The sequence below is a fragment of the Lacerta agilis genome, chromosome 1, assembly GCF_009819535.1.
Source record: "Lacerta agilis isolate rLacAgi1 chromosome 1, rLacAgi1.pri, whole genome shotgun sequence".
Taxonomy (NCBI): Eukaryota; Metazoa; Chordata; class Lepidosauria; order Squamata; family Lacertidae; genus Lacerta; species Lacerta agilis.
The window spans coordinates 41,857,330-41,880,135 of NC_046312.1; the positions used below are offsets into that span (position 1 = coordinate 41,857,330).

At 43.2% G+C, this 22,806-nt stretch overlaps 1 protein-coding gene across 2 annotated transcripts in view; it reads left to right on the top strand.

Moving 5' to 3' along the window:
* Positions 1–22,806, top strand: part of TYRO3 (TYRO3 protein tyrosine kinase) — a 61,954-nt gene that overhangs the window by 14,797 nt on the left and 24,351 nt on the right. For both annotated transcript variants that reach the window (XM_033145656.1, XM_033145666.1), the window contains exons 4-6: positions 7,711–7,881; positions 12,472–12,558; positions 17,015–17,130. In XM_033145656.1, the coding sequence (XP_033001547.1) occupies positions 7,711–7,881; positions 12,472–12,558; positions 17,015–17,130 (374 nt within the window). The remainder of the gene's footprint in view (positions 1–7,710; positions 7,882–12,471; positions 12,559–17,014; positions 17,131–22,806) is intronic.

Here is a 22,806-nt window from a genome sequence, read left to right on the forward strand (position 1 = left end):
AACTGAGTTGCTGTTACTGTGCCACACTCTTTTTGTGGCTCTATAAATACAAAAATAAAGGTATCTTCAGATTTGTGGCAGCAGGAAGATAACTGATGAACAGGATATGTGCTTGTGCAGTGTGGATAAGAAAGGGTGTATGAGAAAGAGAATGAATGGGTGATGGAGGAGAGATGCATCTGATGAAGTGGAGTGTTGTCCACTGAAACTGATTCCATGGTACATTTTTTTAATCTTTAAGGTACCAAAAGATTCTGTAACAGAACTGTAAGATCTCTGGTTCGTTGCTCATGAGTAACCAGCCGATTCCATTGCTTCTTTTTATAGTTTTATTGTGCAAAACTATTTACAGTGCAGAGCTAACAAATACACGTGCGTGTCATCCATCAGCAGAATCCGGGAGTGCCCCTTTCCCAGTTCTCCCCCCCCCAGCAAAAAATATGCGAGATGCGGAATCTCCTCCTCCTTGCCCTACGTGGCACCCCTCTATGCAATTGGGGTGATGGAAGTGGCGTGCCACCCTCTGCGCCCACAGGGTGCAAGGCCTCTCTCGTGTCCCTAGAGCCTTCACTGCCTGTTCCCTGAGAAACCTCCCCTTCCATGCTTGAGGTCTCATTGCTGCCCCCACTGGATGAAGAAGTGCTGCTCCTCAGGTGTTGTCGGGGCTCTCTGTAACATCCCAAACCCCTGTCACCCCCACTGCGCTGTGCCGAGGGCAGTTCCCTGACAAGAACATTTGCTGCTTAGTGCAAGGACAGGGCATCCCTTTCAACCCAAGAGCTGTATTCCTTTGTGAACTATCATCCAGAGGCCACATGCCAGTAGTGAACGTGGTCCCAATTTAGGCAAGACCAAATGCACACTTCTGCCGATCCACCGTACACTCCATTTAGCCACACATATACATGCACATCCCATTTACACTCAGCCATCCATTTCTGCCTCTCACCCCTCTTTCTCTCTCTTTCTTTTCCCCCCTCTCTCTGTCTGTCATTCTCTGACCCTTTCTCATCTCCATCCTCTCCTCTCCTCTGACCCTTTCTCCTCTCCATCATCCATTCATTCTCTCTTTCTCAGGCACCCATTCTTATTCACACACCACAAACATATACCCCATTTATCCATTATCCTCTCTCATTCTATCTCTCTCACCCACCCACACCCATGCATAACTGGATTTTTCAAGTTTTTCAGCTTGAGGATTGTTGTTTTACAAAAGGGCAAGTGATCTTTTTTCAGTCACCTCCTATTATCTGAGAAGAAAGGAGCTTCAGTTCTAAAGGGGAGGCTATACTATTAGGCATGGTGAATCAGTCTGCCTTGGGCAGCTGATCAGGGGTAGGGTAGGGTGGGGTTGGGGTGCAGTATGAATTTTCTGCCTTAGGCATCAAAATATTTTGAGCCATTTCTTCATGTAGCTTCACTTTCCGTTGTAGATCTATTTCCTACTGTGGGTTATTATTATATTTTGACATGGTAAAGCCACCATGCAGCAGTTTCTTTCCTTGGGATCAAATAGGCTGGATCGGGCGAGAAGGTATTGTCCAGTCGCAGGGAGGGGAGCATGAGCAGATCTCAAACCCTTGTCATTCACACAAAGATAATACATCCAAATATGTCTTGCGCACATAAAACCCAATGCACAACCCAGTTGTGTGGCCAATTGCCAGATTTTCCCTATGAAATTGACCACATATTTATGGTTGCACACAGTGAATGTTATTAATGTAGAGGCTGTATTTAGCTGCGCCATCCCTGTGCTGATGGATGGGGATGGTGCATATGGGGACGATGGAAAAGGGGAGGCTCATTCAGCCTATGGTGGATGCCTCAGTCAAATGTACCCTCACATAGATGCATTAGGGCAGAATTTAGTTTCAGTAGTTTGGCCTGGCCTGGTATAAATACTAGAATTTCTCCTCATCCAGATTTCTATCGGAGTTATCTGATCTTGTCGGCAGAGTAACCCCAGTGAGTTAGCGATCCAACAATCTTTCATTTGTTCAGAATGCGGCACATGCAAAGTTTGCCCCAATATTCAGCTTATGTGTCTCCTCACCCCCTAGTTTACCAATGTGCACTATTACATTGATTAATTCACCATGTGATAAGGAGTCTTGCCATGGCCACACAGTTGTTTCAGGTATCCTTTTCCTGCAGCATTTTAATCAATGTACCGGTACATATTTCGTCCTATGAATTGGTATCCAATTTGAGATGGGCAGGGATGATAACTAGGATGAACTGCTCATGTGCCATTTTCAACAAAGCTTTAAGAACTGGAAGGTCTGGGTGCACAATGAAGGACAAAGCCAGTGTACTGCAGATAATAATTAAATGCAGGGATGTGGGAACCTGTGGCTCTCCATATGTTGTTGGACTACAGCTCCCATCACCCGTTACCATTGGCCCTGCTGGCTGGGGCTGATGGGAGTTGGACATCTGTAGGGTCACAGGCTCCCCATCCCTGATGAAATGAGACATCTGCAGCCCCGATGAAGATCCTGTCACCATAGAATACCATTGTACATCTCAGGGCAATAGAATATGTAGGGTATAAGCACTTTGTGTCAACTTTATCACGTTAACATATATGGCAACTCAGAAAATGTTTGCAGTTCCAGAGGAAAATGTTTCGGCATACAAAGAGGGTTACTTTCCTCTCCCACTCTTCAAGATCTGCAGTAAGGATGAGTGAGCATCCTTGAAATCTTAATGAGCAGCCATTAGTGATAATCATGTAAAACCCTTGTAATATTGCAGAATACTGTGCATTCATATATTCTCTTACAATTTTGTTTGGTAATGAAATAGCACACCATTGCTAATGTACACGAAGTCTGCTACCGTCTGCCTAAGATTAAAGGTCCCCGGGTATGTCTTAACTTCACATTGAGAGATACACCATTAGACTTTGGCATCCTTGTTATAGAAACACTCTGCATATATATAACCTATCCAGAAGCTAACCGGCTTCTGCTTCCTTAACCCGAAATCTAAAGGTCAAACTGTACTTAAGAAATTATTTTATTGAATTTAGAGCCAGTACTGCTAGAGGGCTATCAGGTTTGGCATTATGTTTCTTATTTAGGAGCTAAAACGAAAGAAGCTGCCATTTAAAATTGGTTCCCAACATTGAAGCAAGATTTCCTAATTTGAAACATACGTGTTATTTGGTACATGGAAGAATAATGCAGTAAGGAGCGAGCTGGGAGTAAAATGGCAGACTTAGGCAGCAGGCTTCCAACTTTTCTTTTTGGACCTCTGTGTCAAAGAGTGATGGGAGAAGGGGCCTCTTAAAATCTTTTCCCCCTTGGTTGCTTGTCTTGCTCAAAATACCTCCCAGCTGCTTTCTCACTTTCTTGGGCAAAGGCACAAGTACTCATTATCTTTTTCTCCTAAGGGTGGAAAAGCACTGCATGCCGAGTTGTCAGGGGGAAGCATGCCGTATTAAGCTTCCCTTCCCCTCGCTGCTCAAATTTTGCGGCCTCCTTGCTTTTTTAAAAATGTATGAGACTGTTGAATGCATCTGCTGCGTAACATCCAGTTTTGCCTTTACCGTGTTACACTGTCAGGTATCAAATGACAGGTGTGTGTTAATGTTTGCACTAGACCTGAGATACATAGGGCCACCTGATGAATGGCTTAGCAGAGGAGACATTTGAACTAGGGACTCCATGTCTCAGAACTCACCCATCATCTTCTCTCATAAATAAAAAGAGGAAACTTACATTTGATGGTAAGAAAGTTTGCTCAGGAGCTTATCATAGTTTTATTGTACACGTGTGTCCACAGTAGCAAACAAGATTGGATGATAAGCAAATAAAAGTACTACAGAGGCTGGGGCGGTGGGGCGGTATCTACCCTGTGGCCTGGTTGCGCTCTCTCTCTCTCTCTCTGTGTGTGTGTATAGTTAATTTCATTTCCTTTATCTTGTTTTGAGTAAAATAGCTAACTTGAATAGCTTATTTTGAAGTGCAAATATTTTCAGGTACTTACATGACAGAGAGCATGAAAGGTGTTGACAGGGAGTGTTGTCAGGTGTGTTTATCAGCACAGGAACGGAACCTCAAAACCTATATTTAGAGCCTTTAATAATAAACTGATTGCCTGAGCTCCCACATATCAAATAGGTCTTCTGTCTACTTATTTTGCCATTATATCAACAGCAGCTCATGGTGTTTGGCGTGGGATCTATCTAGCTGTGTTGGGTATTAACAGAATGACATCTGATCAAATTGCAATTCCTCTTCTAATCGGTTTGCAGGAAAGTCTTGTTGTTCCACTCTGTTTACCCAGGGACATGTGGTTGTTACCATATTCTTTGCTCTCCCCAAGATATGACTATTGTGTTTTACATTGAATTGTACCTGAAATGCAGGGCTGGCCCAAGGCATTTGCTGCCTGAGGCAAAGGACAAGAATCACCCACTCCTGTTTCACAAATGGATGCTAACTTTATTGATTCTTGCTTAAATATTGATGATAGGACAGTGTCCTCCACCGCACTTGTGGACAGTAGACTAGCTTTGAGGGCACAGGGCAGGGCAGGTGGCACACGCAGCTCTGTAGGCAAACACCTGGTCACTACCCATTGCACATTCCCAATACCTGCTCCCTGAGGCTCCTGCCTCAATCTGCATAATGGTTGGACTGGCCCTGTTGAAATCAGCCAGAAGCAAAAAGAATGTCACGTCTAGAGTAATGGCTTTATCTGCAGCACAATGGCTGTTGTTTTCAGGAATTCCAAAACTTCCACAGGATGATGGGACTGAGCTTTCAGGTGCTCTGTATTCCAGAAGACCTCATGCTTCAAGCAGTCAGTGTTATCAGAAACTGTTTGCATGATTGCTATATTTGTGTATGGTCAAATAGTTAATCAGTGGTCAGGTGACTTGAAAGCGAAAAGAAGCATTAGCAAGGTCTCTTGCCTTGCCTTTGTTTAATCAAGTTGTGATGCCATGGTCTAAATATCTCCTTGTGGCATTATCCAGCCAAAGTTAAGCACTTTAAAAATTGCATTGATGTTTTAACTGATTTTTTAACTGATTTAAACTGATAACTGATGTTTTAACCGATTTTTAATTTCAAGTAACAAAACATACCTATACAAAGGAATACATAGCTTAGTAGCTGTACAGAAAATGAAGAAAAATTGTGGTTGATGGTTGTTCTCTCAGTTGTTTGTCTTCATTTGGTTGAAGTCCCAGTTGATTTTTTAGTTTGCAGTTGTGTGGAGGCAGCTTCAGTTACTCCTTCATAAGTTATTAGGCATTTGAATGGGTAACTCAATCGCTTCCTTATCCCTGCTCGGAGGCAGATTCCGGTCTTTCAGATTTCAGCAGCACCCACCCCACCCCACCCCCCTCTTGCCTTCCGCTTTGCTCAATTCACTATGACATAGCTGCCATGCCCTGCAGCACCCCCAGGCTCAGCACCCAGTGTGGCGGAACTGGTCATGCAGCCCTAATTCCATCTCTTGCCTGCTTCATGGAGGGGCGTGGTGTAATTTTTAAGTTCACTTCTGCACTGCAGTGTTCCTGTGCAGAGATTATGGTGCATTCCTTGGATCTGCTGCATCTGTGGCTCCTGCTGCCCGAGGCAATCACTTCACCTTGCCTCATGGGTGGGCCGGCCCTGCTCCACTTTATTGTTCGTTTCTTAACTGTAGCTTGTTAGGGAACAACATCCCATGATCACTATTTCAGATGAAACCAAAGCTTCCTGGTTTGTTTCTCCCGCTCACACCAATTGGGGGGATCAATTGGGCAGCATGATCAAGCAACCATGATAAGCAGAGCCTGAAAGTCTAGTTTATTGTGATGTGTGAACATGGCCAATGAGAATGGCACAAGATCGTGTCTAGATACCCCCCCCCCACCCGTGTGAGCAAGGGACAGTTCAGGTCAAAAACTGAAACTAAGACTTCAGCAGGAATTTTTAAGAAGAATACTGTATATAGAAAATAAAACAACAAGAAATGTCATGGCCATCATCTCACTCATCCAAGGTCCAGCATTTCCAGATCAAACTTTGATCACAGGGAGGTACCATGGTGGAGTGGGGAGACTTTTTGGCCCAGTGGGTCATATATTTATCTTCACTTACCCTGTTGGCCAACTTTGACAGGTGGGTAGAACAAGCCACATGTCAGTCATCTGACACCACAATGATTACATGTGATTGACAGGTGGGCACATTTACTCACCTGTCAAAGGTAGCCTGCTGCGTGAGGAAGATGTGATCAAACATATCAGCTGATGTGTAGGGAGTTTAGCCCTGCTCCCTAGCCACGTCTCTACCTGTCCCACACCTGATGTTCCATATGATGTCAGGTGTGAGGCTGCTGGGCATAGATTGGAGGAAATGGCCTGGTGGGCCAAATAGAGAGATTCCCCAACCCCGAACAATGGTCTTCATAGAGAAACTCACATTGTTCCCCAGAACAATCTTGCAATCAAATTAACCTCAAAACTCATTTTTAGTACATTTTGAGCTATGCCTTCTCACACTTAAATTTTTGGTTTCTCTGACATTTCATATTGTGATATTTACATTTGCAATCTAGTATAATTTTTCTATATTCCTTTTCAGTTCTAGCAAAAAAGTTACTGTTTTAAATAAGCAGTTGGTTTTTAGCTAAGTTACTGTCTGACAAAACTCCTTTTTCCCACAGACATTTGGAAAATAATACAGGACGTGTATTAATTATATTTCATGTTTAGAGTAAGGCATGGCTCCAAGTTCAGCATGACTCTGTGAATGCATTTTTAATATATGCCTAAAAACCCCTAAGGAAAGGTGTTCAAAGTCAGATAATAAAATAATAGTATGTCTTCTAATTAACAGTGACTGTCTTTAGAAGTTAGGCATCTTGCTTTCATTATGTCTTTGAAACATTTCCTTAGGAATCATGAGAGGTGTTATATATGTGTATTATTACTAATGAATATCTTGGCATTTATTCTTACAATTTCTCAGATTTTCCACTTCGTAGCATTGTTCTCCAAGCAGTTAGCAATAAAATTTAAAAGATGAAAACAATAATAAATTTCATTTTTAAAGCCACAATAAAACTGAAGCAAGGTACTCTTTCAATAGAGTATGTTGACTAATAATTTCATGGCCTCAGACCAGCTAGGGAATTCTCTATGCAAACAGATATTATTATTATTATTATTATTATTATTATTATTATTATTATTATTATTATTATATCCTGCTTGGGAGAACAGATGGAGAATTGAATCTGGTCCCCACCACCAATCCTCCTCCTCCTTCTCTGCTAAACAGCTGATTGGTGAGATCCAAACTTTTCAACCAGGGCTATACATTTGCAGCCTCCACTGCTGCTCTGCTTAACTGGGGGCCCTGCCTGATACCGGTAATTTCAAAGCCCATCAGGAAGTCTTTTAAAAAGGGAGTCTTTAAAAACAACCTTTCCTACTGCTATTCCACTCAGTTATATCATAGTGTAAATGTACATGGGACAAAATGGATCCTGTACTGTAGGCAGCTCTAACCAAAGAGAAAAGGGCAAAGATGTACCATAAATGTAAAATGTTCCATTTCTTAAAATATGTGTGGTTTTTTTTAGAGCTCTGGCAGCCAATGTTCCGTACAAACTACTGTGAAAGAATTTAAAGAAACGGTTTCAGCACATCATCATGAAAACTCTCCCGCTGCTAACATTTATGCTTTGTTCTTCTAGGTGTTCCTTACTTCACTGTTGAGCCAGAAGATCTGTCTGTAATCCCCAATACTCCTTTCCAACTATTTTGTGCTGCAGCTGGCCCACCTGAGCCGGTGACAATTGTCTGGTGGATGGGCGATTCCAAAGTTGGTCGTTCCGACGTCTCCCCCTCCACCCTAAATGTGCCAGGTAAGGAGTGGAGTGGCTGATGAAGAGACCATACAAGTTCCAACAGTGTCATGTTGCTGGTGTTACATGAGACTAAAAAGCAAGTGATTATCCAGTATAGTCATACCTCGGAAGTTGAATGGAATCCGTTCTGGAAGTCTATTCGACTTCCAAAATATTCGGAAACCAAAGTGCGGCTTCTGAAGCTGTAGAAGCCCCATCGGACGTTCAGCTTCCAAAAATAGTTCGCAAACTGGAACAGTCACTTCTGGGTTCCGGAGTCAAAACGTTCAAGAGCTAAGCTGTTTGAAAACCAAGGTACAACTGTATACAGTAGAGGTCACCAAAGATGAGGTTATCTCTGGTAAAATTTCCATGGAATTTCCATGTGGGGCAAACTGGAACAAATACGCCTTCTCAAAAAAACATACTCCACTCATTCTAGGTATTCTTCTTGGTGTGTTTTCTTGTTAACAGATTTTAATTTTTTCCAATTGGCTTATCAGTTCTAATGCCTTAAGCCAGGCATAGGCAACCTTCGGCTCTCCAGATGTTTTGGCCTACAACTCCCATGATCCCTAGCTAACAGGACCAGTGGTCAGGGATGATGGGAATTGTAGTCCAAAACATCTGGAGAGCCGAAGGTTGCCTATGCCTGCCTTAAGCTGTTCTGAGCGCTTCTGTTTTCTCCAGCATGGCAGAAAGCCAGCCCCATTGCAGCCAAAGGGAAATATAATAGAACAGAGCAGCAATGGGAAACTCGCAGCTACTGAAACATTCCTATGCAGTTGAAGGAACCTTGTTAGAACTCTGTAGTCTAGCTATACAACCTTCCCAGACCTTCGTACTGAAAGGAGTGGAGGAAGGGCTTGGTACTCACTCAGCAGTGTAACGTAACAAAAAGCCAGAAACTTTCTCCCCCATTTTGTCCTAATGTCATAGACAAAGGGTTGATCCTACTGAGTCATCAGATTTCTCACATTTACCCTCACTATTATGATCTCCTTTATCCCAAAAAAACCAGCAGTTAGGATGGTGAGATTGAAGGCAGGTCTCCTGAAGCTTTAATAAGTTGGGTAGAGGAAGGGATTTCAGCAAGTGCAGTTTGCGTGAAAGCCCATGATAGATGTAGCATGCATGGAAAGCAAACACACACACAAATACACACACAGTATGTGTGTGTGCATACACACACAGGTTACGTGTACAAACTAACACATAACCATAAAAACAGAAGCAGCATTTGAGTATAAAACAAATTACAGAGATGCAGTCAAGCTTTTAAGATGAATCTATGTAGACCAACCACAACGAGGACTGAGTCATGGGAGGAGTATTTATATGACTCTCTCTATTTATATAGTAAAAAGTTAAAAAAAATTAGAGACCAGTCCACCTCAGAACTGCCCAATTTGGCTTCGGCCCAGACTACATGTCTTTGTCTGACCTGACATTCAGATGAAGCAATGTTACATACATTAGCAAATAGAACTTTTGATGCTTTCCAGTATCAGGCTATTACCAATCTGGCTGCTGATAGCAACATAAAGAATAAATTTTTATAAGTTATAGGAGGATTGACATTTGTGTTCTCAAGAAAGAAGGGCCATGGAGCTTTGCATGTAGGTTCTTCCTCTGAAGGGAAGAGGAAGGGTCAGAAGGTGAACCTGCGTGTGCTATCTCTGGGTCACACAGTTCCTAAGGCATGCAAGAAGAAGCATGTGTGGGTGTGGGGAGCTGGTGTTGCAGGAAAGAGCAGCAAAATGTTTAAAGGAAATAATATTTAGCCTAGGGGGTGGGGATTATGGGGCAGGGCCAGCATTTCAGCAGTCAGCTGATTTATCTTCAAATGCTAGATTGCTGCTCCTTCCTCAGAGCAGAGTGCCTGCATTTTCTTTTTGTACCTGGAAAACACTGGGGACGTTTTGGGTGTTACCACCGTCAAAAAAAGCAATGCTCTTATTAGTATTGCTTGATCTGTTATCTGCCAGAATATATCACCTTGTGTTTTAAAATGTATCTTGTCATCTCTCTCCATCCTTTGATCTTCCACTCCTACTCTTAATTTTCAGCAAGGATAATGCAAGCTTACTTCAGACATGCTTTGTCAGTGCATCACACTCCTAAAATGCAGCCTCAGCTACTGTTTCAGACTCTGGTTTGTCCTGTACCAAGGACAGTGAAGCAGGCAAAAGCTCAGATAGAAACTTCAGAGTCATTTCTCCGGCAAGCTTCACCAGGAGTGTCCTAATTCCACTTTTTAATTTGAAATAATCGTTTTGTCTTTCACAAAACTAGAGACATAAAAAGTAAACTAGCCCTTTAAAAAAAGAAAAGAAAAGAAAAACAGAATAATACATTGAAAAAGAAACCTATCATTAGCTCTCAAGGTCATCTGAGTCAGTGTAAGGACCCAGTTTTTCTAAACAACAGCTCTGTGCTTCCTGTGAGCAGGATGTCAATAATGCTGAGTTAGGTGGCATTCCAGAGGCATGTTCTTTATCACTTAATCCCTATGTGTGTTAAAGGGCAAAGTAAACATTCCAATAAGTATTCCCTTCCTGGCTGAGCAACCTTCAGTCCTGTCATAATTACAGGCACCTTGAGACATTGCTGCTCGTCCAGAGACTCACATATAGCTCACTTGCTACCAGCACTCTTTGAGCAAAGAGAAAGCCTGGTATTTATGGTTCTTCTGGGTGGGAAGATTGTCTGCAGCCATTTTGAATTGCTCTTCAGACATATGGCAATCCATGTCAGAAGTGTAGATTTTGGTGAATTACTTTTAAAATAGCTCAACTTTGAGCAAAACTTAAAAAAAAAAAAAGTTCAACAACTTTTCTGTCCAGATTTTCATTTTTTGAAATATGGTAACCCTACAAAATGGAGGGGCCTGATTTGAAGGCCTGGGCCTGGGTTCAAATATAGTACATGGTGTAGTCTAAATGGGGACATTGTCATCTGAATGTTGTTATTGTTTCAGTTTTGACAATCTGAAAGGGCGGTTCTCTGCCTTGTGTTGAAACCCTCAGTTTTAAAAGACTATTTATGTAAACATTCTGGTGTACAGACAAATCCAAAATCCCCTTTCAGACATTTAGTCTTCTGCTGCTGCCCACATGAAAAATAACGTTTACCTGAAGTGTAACTCTGGGTTTAAATGAAGGCTGGATTCTCCCCCCCCCCCTTCAAAAGTACTGTATATACCGTAACTACTAAACTTGACAAAAAACAGATGCAGGAAAAGTTGTGCTATTGTTGTGTCCCCAAAGGCTGGGGAACCTTTGGCCCCTCAGATGCTGGACTATAACTCCCATCATCCTTGGTCATTTGCCCATGTTGGCTGGGCCTAATGGGAATTGGTTCCCCCAGCCCTGTGTTTTTGTCTTTGCTGGTTGGAGAGGTACCAGTTTTGCAGCTTTGTATGCTCCGGACTCATGCCCATATTAACAACCAGAAACCTACCATGTGTTTCTAGACCAGGGGTCCCCAAACTAAGGCCCAGGGGCCGGATGCGGCCCAATCGCCTTCTAAATGCAGCCCACGGACGGTCCGGGAATCAGCCTGTTTTTACATGAGTAGAATGTGTCCTTTTATTTAAAATGCATCTCTTGGTTATTTGTGGGGCATAGGAATTTGTTCATTTTTTTTTTCAAAATACAGTCCAGCCCCCCACAAGGTTTGAGGGACATTGAACCGGCCCCCTGCTGAAAAAGTTTGCTGACCCCTGTTCTAGACTCTTATGCCAACATTACACACGCATTAATGGTGTGTACATGCATTCCCCAATAAAAAGCGCAAAGCTGAAAATAGGAAATAGTAATTTGTTAACTGCAGCTAGTGACCTCTTTCCCAGAGGACACAATTAGTGTGCCCTTGGAAGAATGCTACATTTATGTGCAAATGCTTACAAGGAGCACTTCATTACGATGGAGACAAAAGCACTGATTTCTGTGACTGCCGATTAAATAATCCTGTTGCCACTGAGTTGTGGAATCTCAGTGGCGTTAATCAAGCTGCAATGTATTCATCATGCCTTTGGACACAGAGGTGCCTGTTGTTTCTAGTGGAGGTCGAGGGTATAATTTGAAATCAGCCAGAGACCTTGGCCAGGCCAAGCATCCTCTTTTCCCAGGCATTTCACAAACAAAGGGATGGAGCCTTAACTTAAGAGCAGCAAAACAATAGGAGAGAGTGCGGCCAAGGACAGCAGTGAGATAACAACAATGAGAGAGCTAACAGCCTAGTACTTGGGCTGCCCTCCCCCCAGCCCACTCCTGCCCTTCCCTTTCATATTTTGCAGAAGGAGCTTCCAGTGCAGGCTTCTCTGTGCCACATTCCTCCTGTTTTATAAAAAGAAAAGAAAAACCCCCGATTGACATGTTAATTACACCCAAATCCATGTGAGTTTGATCCGCTTCCAGCTCAGCCCCCAAAAGTTGCACATAGAGAGAGTCTGAGCTGCGTGTCAAACATAATTGAAATTCTGCTTGAGGTTGAAGCTGGGGGATTATTATACTGTACAGCAGTTTTGTGTGCTGCTTTCTTATTTTTTTCCCTCTCTCTCTATCCCTTCCCCTTCTGCTCTCCCACTTCTTGGCTGTATTCCAGGTATTAATCAAAGCACCGTTTTCTCCTGTGAAGCCCACAACATAAAGGGACTGTCTTCATCTCGGACGGCCACTGTGCAGATTAAAGGTGAGAGAGATCCTTCCCTGTTCTTCCAGAAACGGAAATTGAATGGAATGGGAAGACAGCAGGGAAAAACAGTTTCTGTTTCTCCCTCCTTCCCTGCCTGCCTCCCTTCTACCCCCCCCCCCCCACCCCAGGAACAGTTCTGAGCTGCTTTCCATCAGTGCCTTCTCTCTCTCTTCCCAGCAAATGAAATAAAGCACTGTGCTCACTGTTTGGTATGCGGGCCTGTGTCCCTGCAGCAAAATTTGCAATCAAAACCAAACCCCAACTGGCACAGGAAGGGAAGATGTGATACGAAATAACAGGTTTTCCTTGAAAAGGGTAGAGCCCGGGCCATCAGAACTGTTTGTGGTAGGAAGGTGGGCCACAATGATGTCATCTGCAGCGGATGAACAGGGAAATCTTCCTTTTCTGCAGAAACAAGTTTGATGCCTTCGTAGCAAAAAACCCCCACCCCAAACCTTCTCTCTTTTCTCCTCTCCTCTCCTCTCCCCTCCCACACCCCCACACCCCCCTTCTAATGCATTGGCATCTAGTGAACTGCAGAGAACAGGAGGAGGCAGATCACTGTGAGGGCAATTAAATTTCAGGAATGTTATGCTTCTGTGGATTTCTGTGCTTTGCAGTGCCAAAGCTCTCATTTAAAGCTGGTAATTTGGAGCCCTATTAATAATTTTTGTTCCTTTCACAACTGCTACTTTCCTGCGGCGTTTCCTCCCCTCATAAGAAGCTAAAGTAGCTGCAGGCCAGGAGGGACTCTCACTCTTTCTTATTTTTAGGGCAAATCTACAGCTGTGTTTTGGTTGGTTGGTCATATTTTTTAGCATGCAAAATGCGATTAGTTCATTTTATATGGGTGCATTGTTGTGGAAGAGGATTACCAGAACCTTTATTTTCAAAGGGCTGTTTCTTTCTCCCCTCATTTTTTTTTAAAAAAGCTTTTTTTTTTGCTCTGCCCACCATTGGAATGTGGCCACTGAGTCAAACCATTGTTGTGTCTCCCCCAGTATTGTCCACTCAGACCATTTAAAATACAAAATAAAAGATTCAGAAGGTAAAACAATAAAACAGCAGAATTCCCTCAGACTGTTGTGGTTTTTGCAGGAGGTGATCTTCCTGTTCTGACATCAATGCATTTCACAAGCCATATAGATCTGATATAGATCTGCCTCACTGCGAGAGGCAGTGAAGGATAGGCGTGCCTGGCGTGCTCTGGTCCATGGGGTCACGAAGAGTTGGACATGACTGAACGACTGAACAACAACAACATAGATCTGATAAGCAGCACTGTGAAAATGAGGAAGGGGCTGTCCCAAATGAATTCACCCAGGCCATTGGTGGTCTTTGATGCTTATGGCGTGAGTCCCCAGGCCTGGGCTTCTCATCAGCAGATCTTTTGGTAGTCCCTGAGAAGGTGGAGAGGGGTTTCCCCCACCTATACTTTTTCAGGCTACTGTATTGTTGGTTCCTCCAAGAGCTGATGGTGTAAGCTCCTTGGCTTCTCCTCCTCCTGACATAAATTCCTGGAGGAGGCCAGGTGAGGTGAATCACCTCTTCAGTTTGAAATCAGTATCCTTCCTCATCCTCGGGCTATCTTTCTGAGCCAAACAGTTGGAGACTGCAGCTCATATCAGCTACCAAGCAGCCATTGGATGCTGATGGTGGTTAATCTGCAGTCTTCAAATTGCACCTGTGGGGCTCTCTGGCTTCCTTGACCAAGGGTATCCAATGTGATGCTCCCCGATGTTGTTGGACTGCAGTTCCCATCAGCCTCAGCCAGCATAGACGACCATCTGGGATGGTGGGAGCCCTCAACTACTATTACTTCTTGCATCACCTGGATATGCTAAATTGCTTGAATTTGTTAACAGTCGTAAAGAGATCATAATTTAATGATGGGACAAATGCTTTTCATGCAGAAGGCCTCAGATTCATTCCCTGGCATCTTAGGGAAAAGGATGTCAGGTAGTAGGTAATGGTAAAATCTTCGCCTGAGATCCTTGGGAGCTGCTGCTGGTCAGAGTAGACCAGGGTTTCCCAAGCTTGGCTCTCCATATGTTTTTAGACTACAATTGGCATTATCCCTGACCACTGGTCCTGGTAGCTAGGGATGCTGGGAATTGAAGTCCAACAACAGTTGGAGATCCAAGTTTGAGAAACCCTGGAGTAGATAATACTCAGTTTGATGGACAATTAGATCTGAAGGCAGCTTCCTATGCATCTGTGTCTTGTTTAACACTGGAGAAACCCAGGGTTGAACCTGTGGTGTTCTACATGCAAAGCGTTGTTACATCCTCTTTCCAGAAGCTGGATACTGTTGAAACAAATTTCTGGCCTTGGTGGAACTTTGGCCTGATGCAGCAGGGTTCTTCCTACATTCCGAGGAATATACCGCACCGTGTCCACCCTCAACATAAAGGACCTTTGTTACCAAACAGAACTGGGACTGATTGCACTGTCACACATGTAGGTGACAAAACATTTGGCAGTTACGAATGTGAGGAGAGATGAATGAGTCCAAAGGCCTATGCAGTCCTACATTCTGTTCTCACGGGAGCCAACTTGATGTGTATGGGAAACCCAAAAGCAGGAGGTGAGTGCAGCAGCACTCTTCTATTCAGTTCAGGGCAAGCTGCAAGAACACCTTTCTTCCTTCTCCCTAGAAGCTTGCCAAGAGATAAAGAGGGCCATATAGGTAGAGTTTATAGCCATGTTTACCAATCTTTGAAGCAAGACAAAGGACAGTGCTGCAAGGAAACAAAACGGAGAATAAGGGCAAAGTGGATTTATGGAGAAGGATCCTGGCAAGGTGTGGGAAACCATTTCAAGAGAAAGTGGCAGCATGAATGGAAATGCTGAGCCAAGAGTGGGAGCAGAAGATGACAGGAGCAGGGAAGGGGTGGGTTGGAGGGAACATATGGAGTGAGAAGATTGGGAGTAAATCAGAGGAGCGGGGGCCAGAGCAGTGAAAGAAGCGAAGGGCAAACAGCCTGGGCTGACGTGGTTCAAAGACAACAAAACAAGCCAAGGAAGACATTGCAGATGGCTCTCTCAAAGCAGGGAGTCATACGCACACATGTAGTTTTTCCCAAGTGCAAATCCTCTGGGTTAAGTCCAAGGATGCCATTCTGCAGAGGCATCTGCTAACGTAAGAGAAAGAGGCAATTTCCATTCATTCTCCCTTCCCCTTTGGCTCCTGGAAAGAGATGTGGCAGGAGGAAGCTGTGCTCTCAACCAGCTTCATCTGTGGCAACTCCAACTTTTTTTAAATTTTATTTTAAAAATACAATTTTGATCATGGCACAGTTACACAAGACCTGGTCACTTCAAGATTAAATTACTAACACATTCTACATGGAGTATGAAGAGTGTTCAGTAGCTTCAGTTGGTGCACATATTACATGGAGCTGGAAGTCAACCAGATGGACTTTAAAATTCTGCAGGATTCACAACCTGTGGTTTGACTTGTACACTAATCTCAAGCCTCTTCTGCGTTTCACATCACTCCACATCACTGAAGTATTAGCTATTTGCAACATCAGCCATTCCTCCTTCACCACTGGCTGGTTCAGCACTGTACCTGGTTCTGCAGTAGGCTTCTCCTGTTTTTCTCCCATGTGAATCTAGATTTTAAGTTTAAGTAAAGTCAAATGATGTGATTACTCCTTTAAAGCTAAGCGAGTCTCGGCCTGGTCAGCTGCTTGGAAGCCTCATGTGAGCTCTGAGCTTCAGAGTGGCGTATAAGTGCAACAAAAAGAATGGATTTTGGCTTAGCACTAAAGCATTTAAATGTTGGTAAGCCACATGGATGCATATGTGAATGTACAACACCCAACTGCTTTGGGTCCAGAATGACATTGTAGCGGTTGTTCAGTAAGAGGAATAAGGCAAGTTTGCATTTGTTTTATGAAATTGCCCAAGCATACTAGATCTACTTGGAATTCTTCTTCTTCTTCTTCTTCTTCTTCTTCTTCTTCTTCTTCTTCTTCTTCTTCTTCTTCTAAAAAAACCTGTATACTTTTGGTGTTTGAATAGGAATTAGTGGAAATTAACTGATACCAGTTCTATCAGCTGCCTATTAAAAGGACTAGCCTTTGCTTCCACGTTCCAGCACCCCCGCCCCTCAGACAAGAGAGATGCTATTCAGAGGGTTTTAGGAACTTCAGGCTAGCACTGCTTGCATCTCAGATTCCATAGCAGAATGTTTTGGGAAGTGCCTGTGTCAAATGTTCTGTGTTTAAATGTGAAACAGTGAATAAAGAGAATAAGTTATTCAGTGTTAACCGGGATTTATAACGGCATGTGCAATTATTGTGCAAGCCACCCCTGCTCATGCAAAGCTTGATTAGCACCTCTCAGGGACCTTATCCAAATTCCCAGACTGTAGCGTCTGCACATTTCCATATAAATATCTGCTCAGTTCTACATATGCTAAACAGCATCCCTCCTTCTTTTTCAGCTCTCCCCTTTCCACCTCTCAATGTGACAGTAACTCAAATCACCAGCAACAATGCCAGTATCACTTGGCTCCCAGGATTTGATGGCCGTTCTCCACTTCATTATTGTACAGTTCAGGTATGTGGCACGTGCATAACACCTCCTTGGCCAAAGCAAACAGTCAAACCTGGGAAAAGTTTTGCTAGATAGCCCCTTGCTTTGCGTGTCTGGGACCCTGGAGGCAGGACTTTTCTACCCAGAAATTCTGTAGGCAACTGGCCTCAAACATATTTACAGTGTGTAAAGGATGCAGTGCTTAACTTGTGACCAGGGCAGCAAGGACCAAAATAAATTACTGACTTGGAAAGACCCTGAATAGGAAGATAATAAACTGACATTGCAAAGTTGTAGTTTGCTGTACAGTGATAATACGATGTGCATGCATAGAGCTCTCCCATGCACAGGAGGATCCTGGACCAATCTGAATCCCTCTCCCCTTGCATGGAGGAGTGCTGTGTGATAGTGCATGCACAGAGTCCTTTTTCATGCATGCTGAACAGGGAGTGGCCACTAGATACACCAGGCCCTGTGACTCCCTCATGTGTTCTTGAAACACACGAGGGAGTGTGCCTGCAAGTTCTAATAGTACATATTCCATGTGTTCATAGGCAAAATAAAATACTGTACGTAAAGTAATGTCCTGTTTTATTTTTAATCTGGGGAATTGACTTATTGATGGTCAAGAGACTTCTGCTATTTTTTAAAAGGACTGCATCCAATGACTAATATAGTATGTGTAATCTCTGCTTCTGATGTTTTACAATTTTTTATATATGCTGCAAGCCGCCCAGAGTTGTTGTTGTTGTTGTTGTTCCCCCCTATATTGGTACTATAAATATTTTACGTAGTCCTTCCCCAGTGTTCAGTGCTGGCATGAGACTAAACCTGTGGTACCACGTGCCTCAGCTTTAGTGCCCAGAGAAGTCTTAACTTCTGATGTAACTTACAGCTCCTCCAGATAACCTATTTATTGAGTATTCATCCAGATTTTCTTGCATATAGCTTATGTGAAACCTGTGGCTGATCTTTTTTTGGGCATCTCTTGTGATAGGTTTGCAGGTATGCAACAATGAGCATTCATTCTGATTTTACTGACCAGTGTTTGTACATCTTCCCATTAATCATTAGTTCATCCCACACTTTTCACTGGATTTCTTCATCATGTGAAAAGTGTGCTTCTTTGTTAATTTTAAAAACAACTTTATTCATTTTAATTTCATACAAGACATAAGAAAAATAAAAACCATACAAACATTCAATCACAAAATACATTCTCTCATCTTTTTACCCCCCTACCCCTCACTCCCCTTCACCTATGTATGATCTCCCTAATTCTTCCTTTACTTTCCTATCTTTCGCTGTGTTATGTATTCCAGTACTGCTATTCTATTTTGTTTATTTCACCTTGCTTACCCCCACCCGTTTCAATCCATATTTATCAAAATGTCAAATCCCGAGCCCTGCAATATCATATAATTCTTCACTCCTTGCCATTCTTTTATTACTTCTTGATTTGAACGTCCTCTTATATTTGCTGTAAATTTTGCTAATTCTACCAGCTCACACATTTTACTTCTCTACTCAGTTAATGTTGGGGTTTTCTCCCCTTTCCAGTTTTTCACTATTAATAATCTAGCCGCCGTTGTCACATATAAGAATACATTTATATTATTTTTTGGGATCTCATCCGTAATTATTCCTAATAATTAAGATTCTGGCTTTTTTGCGAATGTAATTTAAAATAATTTCTTTAACTCCTCATAGACTTCATTCCAAAATCTGCTTATAACCTTACAGCCCCACCATAAATGAAAAAAGTGCCCACTTCGCATTTCCTTTTCCAGCACTGATTGGCTTGGTTTTTGTACATTTTTGATAGTATCTCTGGAGTGATATACCACCGGCAGAACATTTTAAACATATTTTCTTTAATTGTTATGCAGGCCGTGAAATGCATTTCCCTCTTCCAAAGTCTTTCCCATTTTTCAAACTCAATTGGATGTCCCACATCTTTTACCCATTTAATCATTACCTCTTTTGTTGTTTCATCTTTAAGCTTCCATTCTAACAATAACCTGTATAATTTAGAAATAGTCTTTTTCTTCGATTGGATTAATTCATTTTGTACCATATTTTTCCGCTCCATAGGGCGCACCGGACCATAGGGTGCATCTCGTTTTTAGAGGAGGAAACAAGGGAAAAAATATTTTTCTGGTTTTCCTCCTCTAAAAGCCCTGTTTTTTGAGGATCAGCTAAAAGTTTTGCAGCTTTTTTACAAAGGGGAAAACCCTGTTTTTTTTAGGATCAGCTAAAAGTTTTGCAGCTTTTTTTGCAAAGGGGGAAAAGCAAAGCTCCTTTTGCAAAGGGGGAAAAGCAAAGAGGAAAAGCCCTGTTTTTATGGGGTTCAACTCACATTTCTGCAGCTTCTAAAGGAAAGGGAGCCTTTTCTACAGTTTCCAGACAGATAATCTAATCAGCCAGTCACATGTCGCTGGGGAAACAAACAACCTCCCTCTGCAGGACATTCAACAATGGAGGCCTGGGCAAGAGGGTTGGGCTGAAAGGGAGCAGGGGACTCTTATCTCTCTCCCGATCTCTTGCTGATCAGCTGCTGAGCAGAGTCCTTTCAACACCCCCTTTTCTCTTTGTAAAATAAAAAGCATGATCCTCTTTTGGCCCCTGGGCAATTCAGCTCCAGGGACCACCATTCACCCCATAAGGCGCACAGATATTTCCCCTTACTTTTTAGGAGGAAAAAAGTGTGTCTTATGGAGCGAAAAATACAGTAATTTAGAAACACCCTGCTCAAATCCCCTCTTTTTATCTTGTTTGAATCTTTGAGTTAATTGACAATACTAGAGCCAGCTACTACAATGATTTTTAATTTCTTCATACGGTTTTAGGAAGATATCACCTTTCTTTTCAAATAATAACTGTTCATATGTAGGCCATTTTGTATCTGAATTAATTTTCTTCAATGAGACCGCTTCTAATGGTGATACCCTTTGGGGGATTTTCGGTTCCAATAACCATTTGTACTTTACCCATGTCTTATATATATGATTTAAAAATTATTTGTGTACCGTAACTTTCTCATATATTAAATAAGCATGCCAGCCATATCTGTTGTTCCAGCCCTCCAGATCCAGAGCTCCGCTATTGTCTAGGTTTATCCAGTCTTTGAGCCATTCCAAACAACATGCTTCATAGTAGAGCTCTAAGATCCGGAAGGCCAATTTGTTTGTTTGTTTTAGTGGATCTATTGCACTTTTAAATTTCCTGTATGTGCTTGAATCCCTCCTGTCTGACATTCTGGAGGTGACTTTACATATTTTTGAGTTGGCAACATGCAGGCCTAAATGGCAGTTCATTCACTGATACTTTATTGCGGGTCTCATAGGAGTTTGAAACAAATGCACACCTGCACATTCCTGCATTGGGGGGGGGGGTTGAACTAGATGATCCTCAGGATCCCTTCCAACTCTACAGTTCTATGATTCTGTGACTGAATTTCACTGTTTAGAATGTGAGCTGAGTGGTTTCTGTGCATTATCCAGCAAGTAAGGTAGTTTTATGCTTGCTCGACAAGTGCCTGGCTGGCAACTTGCCCTATATTTGCAGTGCCGCTGCAACTGCTGAACAATGGGTGTTGGAGAGATCACACACTAAGTAAGGCTTAAATTGCAGACTGAACACGTGGTGAAGCAATTGTGCAACCGCTTTAAGTAAGGCCAGCTCCGTTTAACTCACGTTTTTTCTCTCATCATGTCAAGTTGGTCTAGTTAATTGATCTTCTGAGTGAACCAATTCACACTGTTCTCTGGTGTGCTGTTGTCAGAGATGAGTCATAGGCACAGCTGTCAAGCAAGAACTACCAGCCAGAGCCAATAAAGATTACTTTTGCCCATGCCAAGTCCCAGCCTAGTTCTCTTTGCCCCATAGATGGAACGTAGTACAGAAGCAGGAACCAATGAGTTCTGGAACATTTAAAGTGAGCACGAAGGAGTTCAGAAAGAAAACGTTAACCCAGCAAAGCTCCAGAGGAGATTGAGAGGCATGTATCTTCACTGCAAATTCCGCCTTCTCCTTCTAAGAATAACCCACTGGGTCACTGTTCACAGCTAAGTCTTCTTGCTTTTCCTGAACTGACCTTTGCACCCAAGGTGACACTTGGGCACCTGGGCACCTTTCATGCTAACTATGAGGTTCCCACTGGGTCTGCTGCAGCTTTTGCTCTTGAAGCCCAGGTGGCAGAGAGAGAGAATAAGTGACCAGGGCAGGACACAGATAGATTATTGGGAGCACAAGCAAGACGTTCATTTGGGACTTGTTCGGTTCTCTCAGGTCCTAAGTTGCACTGGGGTTCTCTGCAGGGTCCAATGGTAGGATCCTGACACCCTTCTTGCTGAGGAAAGCTTGAGGGCACAGAATCACTCAGGTACCTGGAACCCCTTTATGGCCTAGGGGAATGGTTCAACTCTCTTCTTCTTCTTCTTCTTCTTCTTCTTCTTCTTCTTCTTCTTCTTCTTCTCCTCCTCCTCCTCCTCCTCCTCCTCCTCCTCCTCCTCCTCCTGCTCCTCCTCCATATTGGGCACCCGGGCACAGGACAACTCTGGACCCCAGACTCTGGGCCCAGCTCATCATGTCAGCAGTCCCAACAACATTAAGGTCATCCTTAAAAAAACGTGAAGGGTTAATAACAGCACTATCTCCCTGGACTCTCCCCGCTTTATTGCGTCAGAGAGTGGGTTCCCTGCACTGCCACCATTGTCGGCATTCTGACTTGGAAGGCAATTGACGAAAGCCCAAGGCAAGCGGCTGAGGTGATCCAGCTTCCTTCTGCTTTGGCAGGGTTGCGGAAGGAGCTTGTGCATACTTCTTTCATGAAATAAAAGAACCCATTGAGATGGCGATGATGACATGAGTCGTGACTCTCTGCACACAGCGGCTTTTCTCTTCTTTCGCGCATCGTTTCTGCTGCTGTTGCTCTGGTAGAGAGGCTCTTGACAGATCAGAATGAATTTCCTCCTGTGCATTGGAATGCCACGCTTGCCCCTCCGAGTACAGCCTATTCTTCCTGGTTTGCACGTCCACCAGTCACTGTACAATGCTAATCTGTCTGGCTTCTGAGCCCCTCCCCCAACCTTCCTATTTCTCTTTTTTCTTTTATTTGCAACCGGTGAAGTAGAGGGGGGGTGGAGGAACAAAGCGAGAGCAGCTCAGATTTCAACCTCCTCAGGCAGCCTCATTTTCCTAAGCTTCCCAAGCTTTTCTGTCCCATGCTGTAAGGGAAAAAGAAACAAACAGGGATTTCGCTCTCCAGTCAGCCACCTCAGTTATAGGGCCTTGGGGAATGGCAAAAGCTTGAGTACCTCTCAGCTCTGATTTTTATTTACAGGCCCCACTGACCCTTATTTCTACCTGCCTCTAGCTGCCAGAATGCCTGTCATTCTTGTAAGCAATGATGTTGTTTTTTAAGCCAAAAAGTGGTACCCGCACTTTTAACATCTTGGGGGGGGGGGAAGAGAAGGTGCCTGTTCTCCATACCCTTGAGTACCTGCAGAAAAAAAGCATTGCTGGTAGCGCTGGAGACAAGCAACAGTTCCCTATGTCATGCCCACACAGGAACACCACCCCACTGTTTGTTGTTAACAGGTTTTATAGCTTCACAGACCTGCAAAGTATGTTTGACCAAAGCTGGCAATGGGACAAAACAAATGTGACTGTGTACACCAGGAGCATGGTTAATGTAGT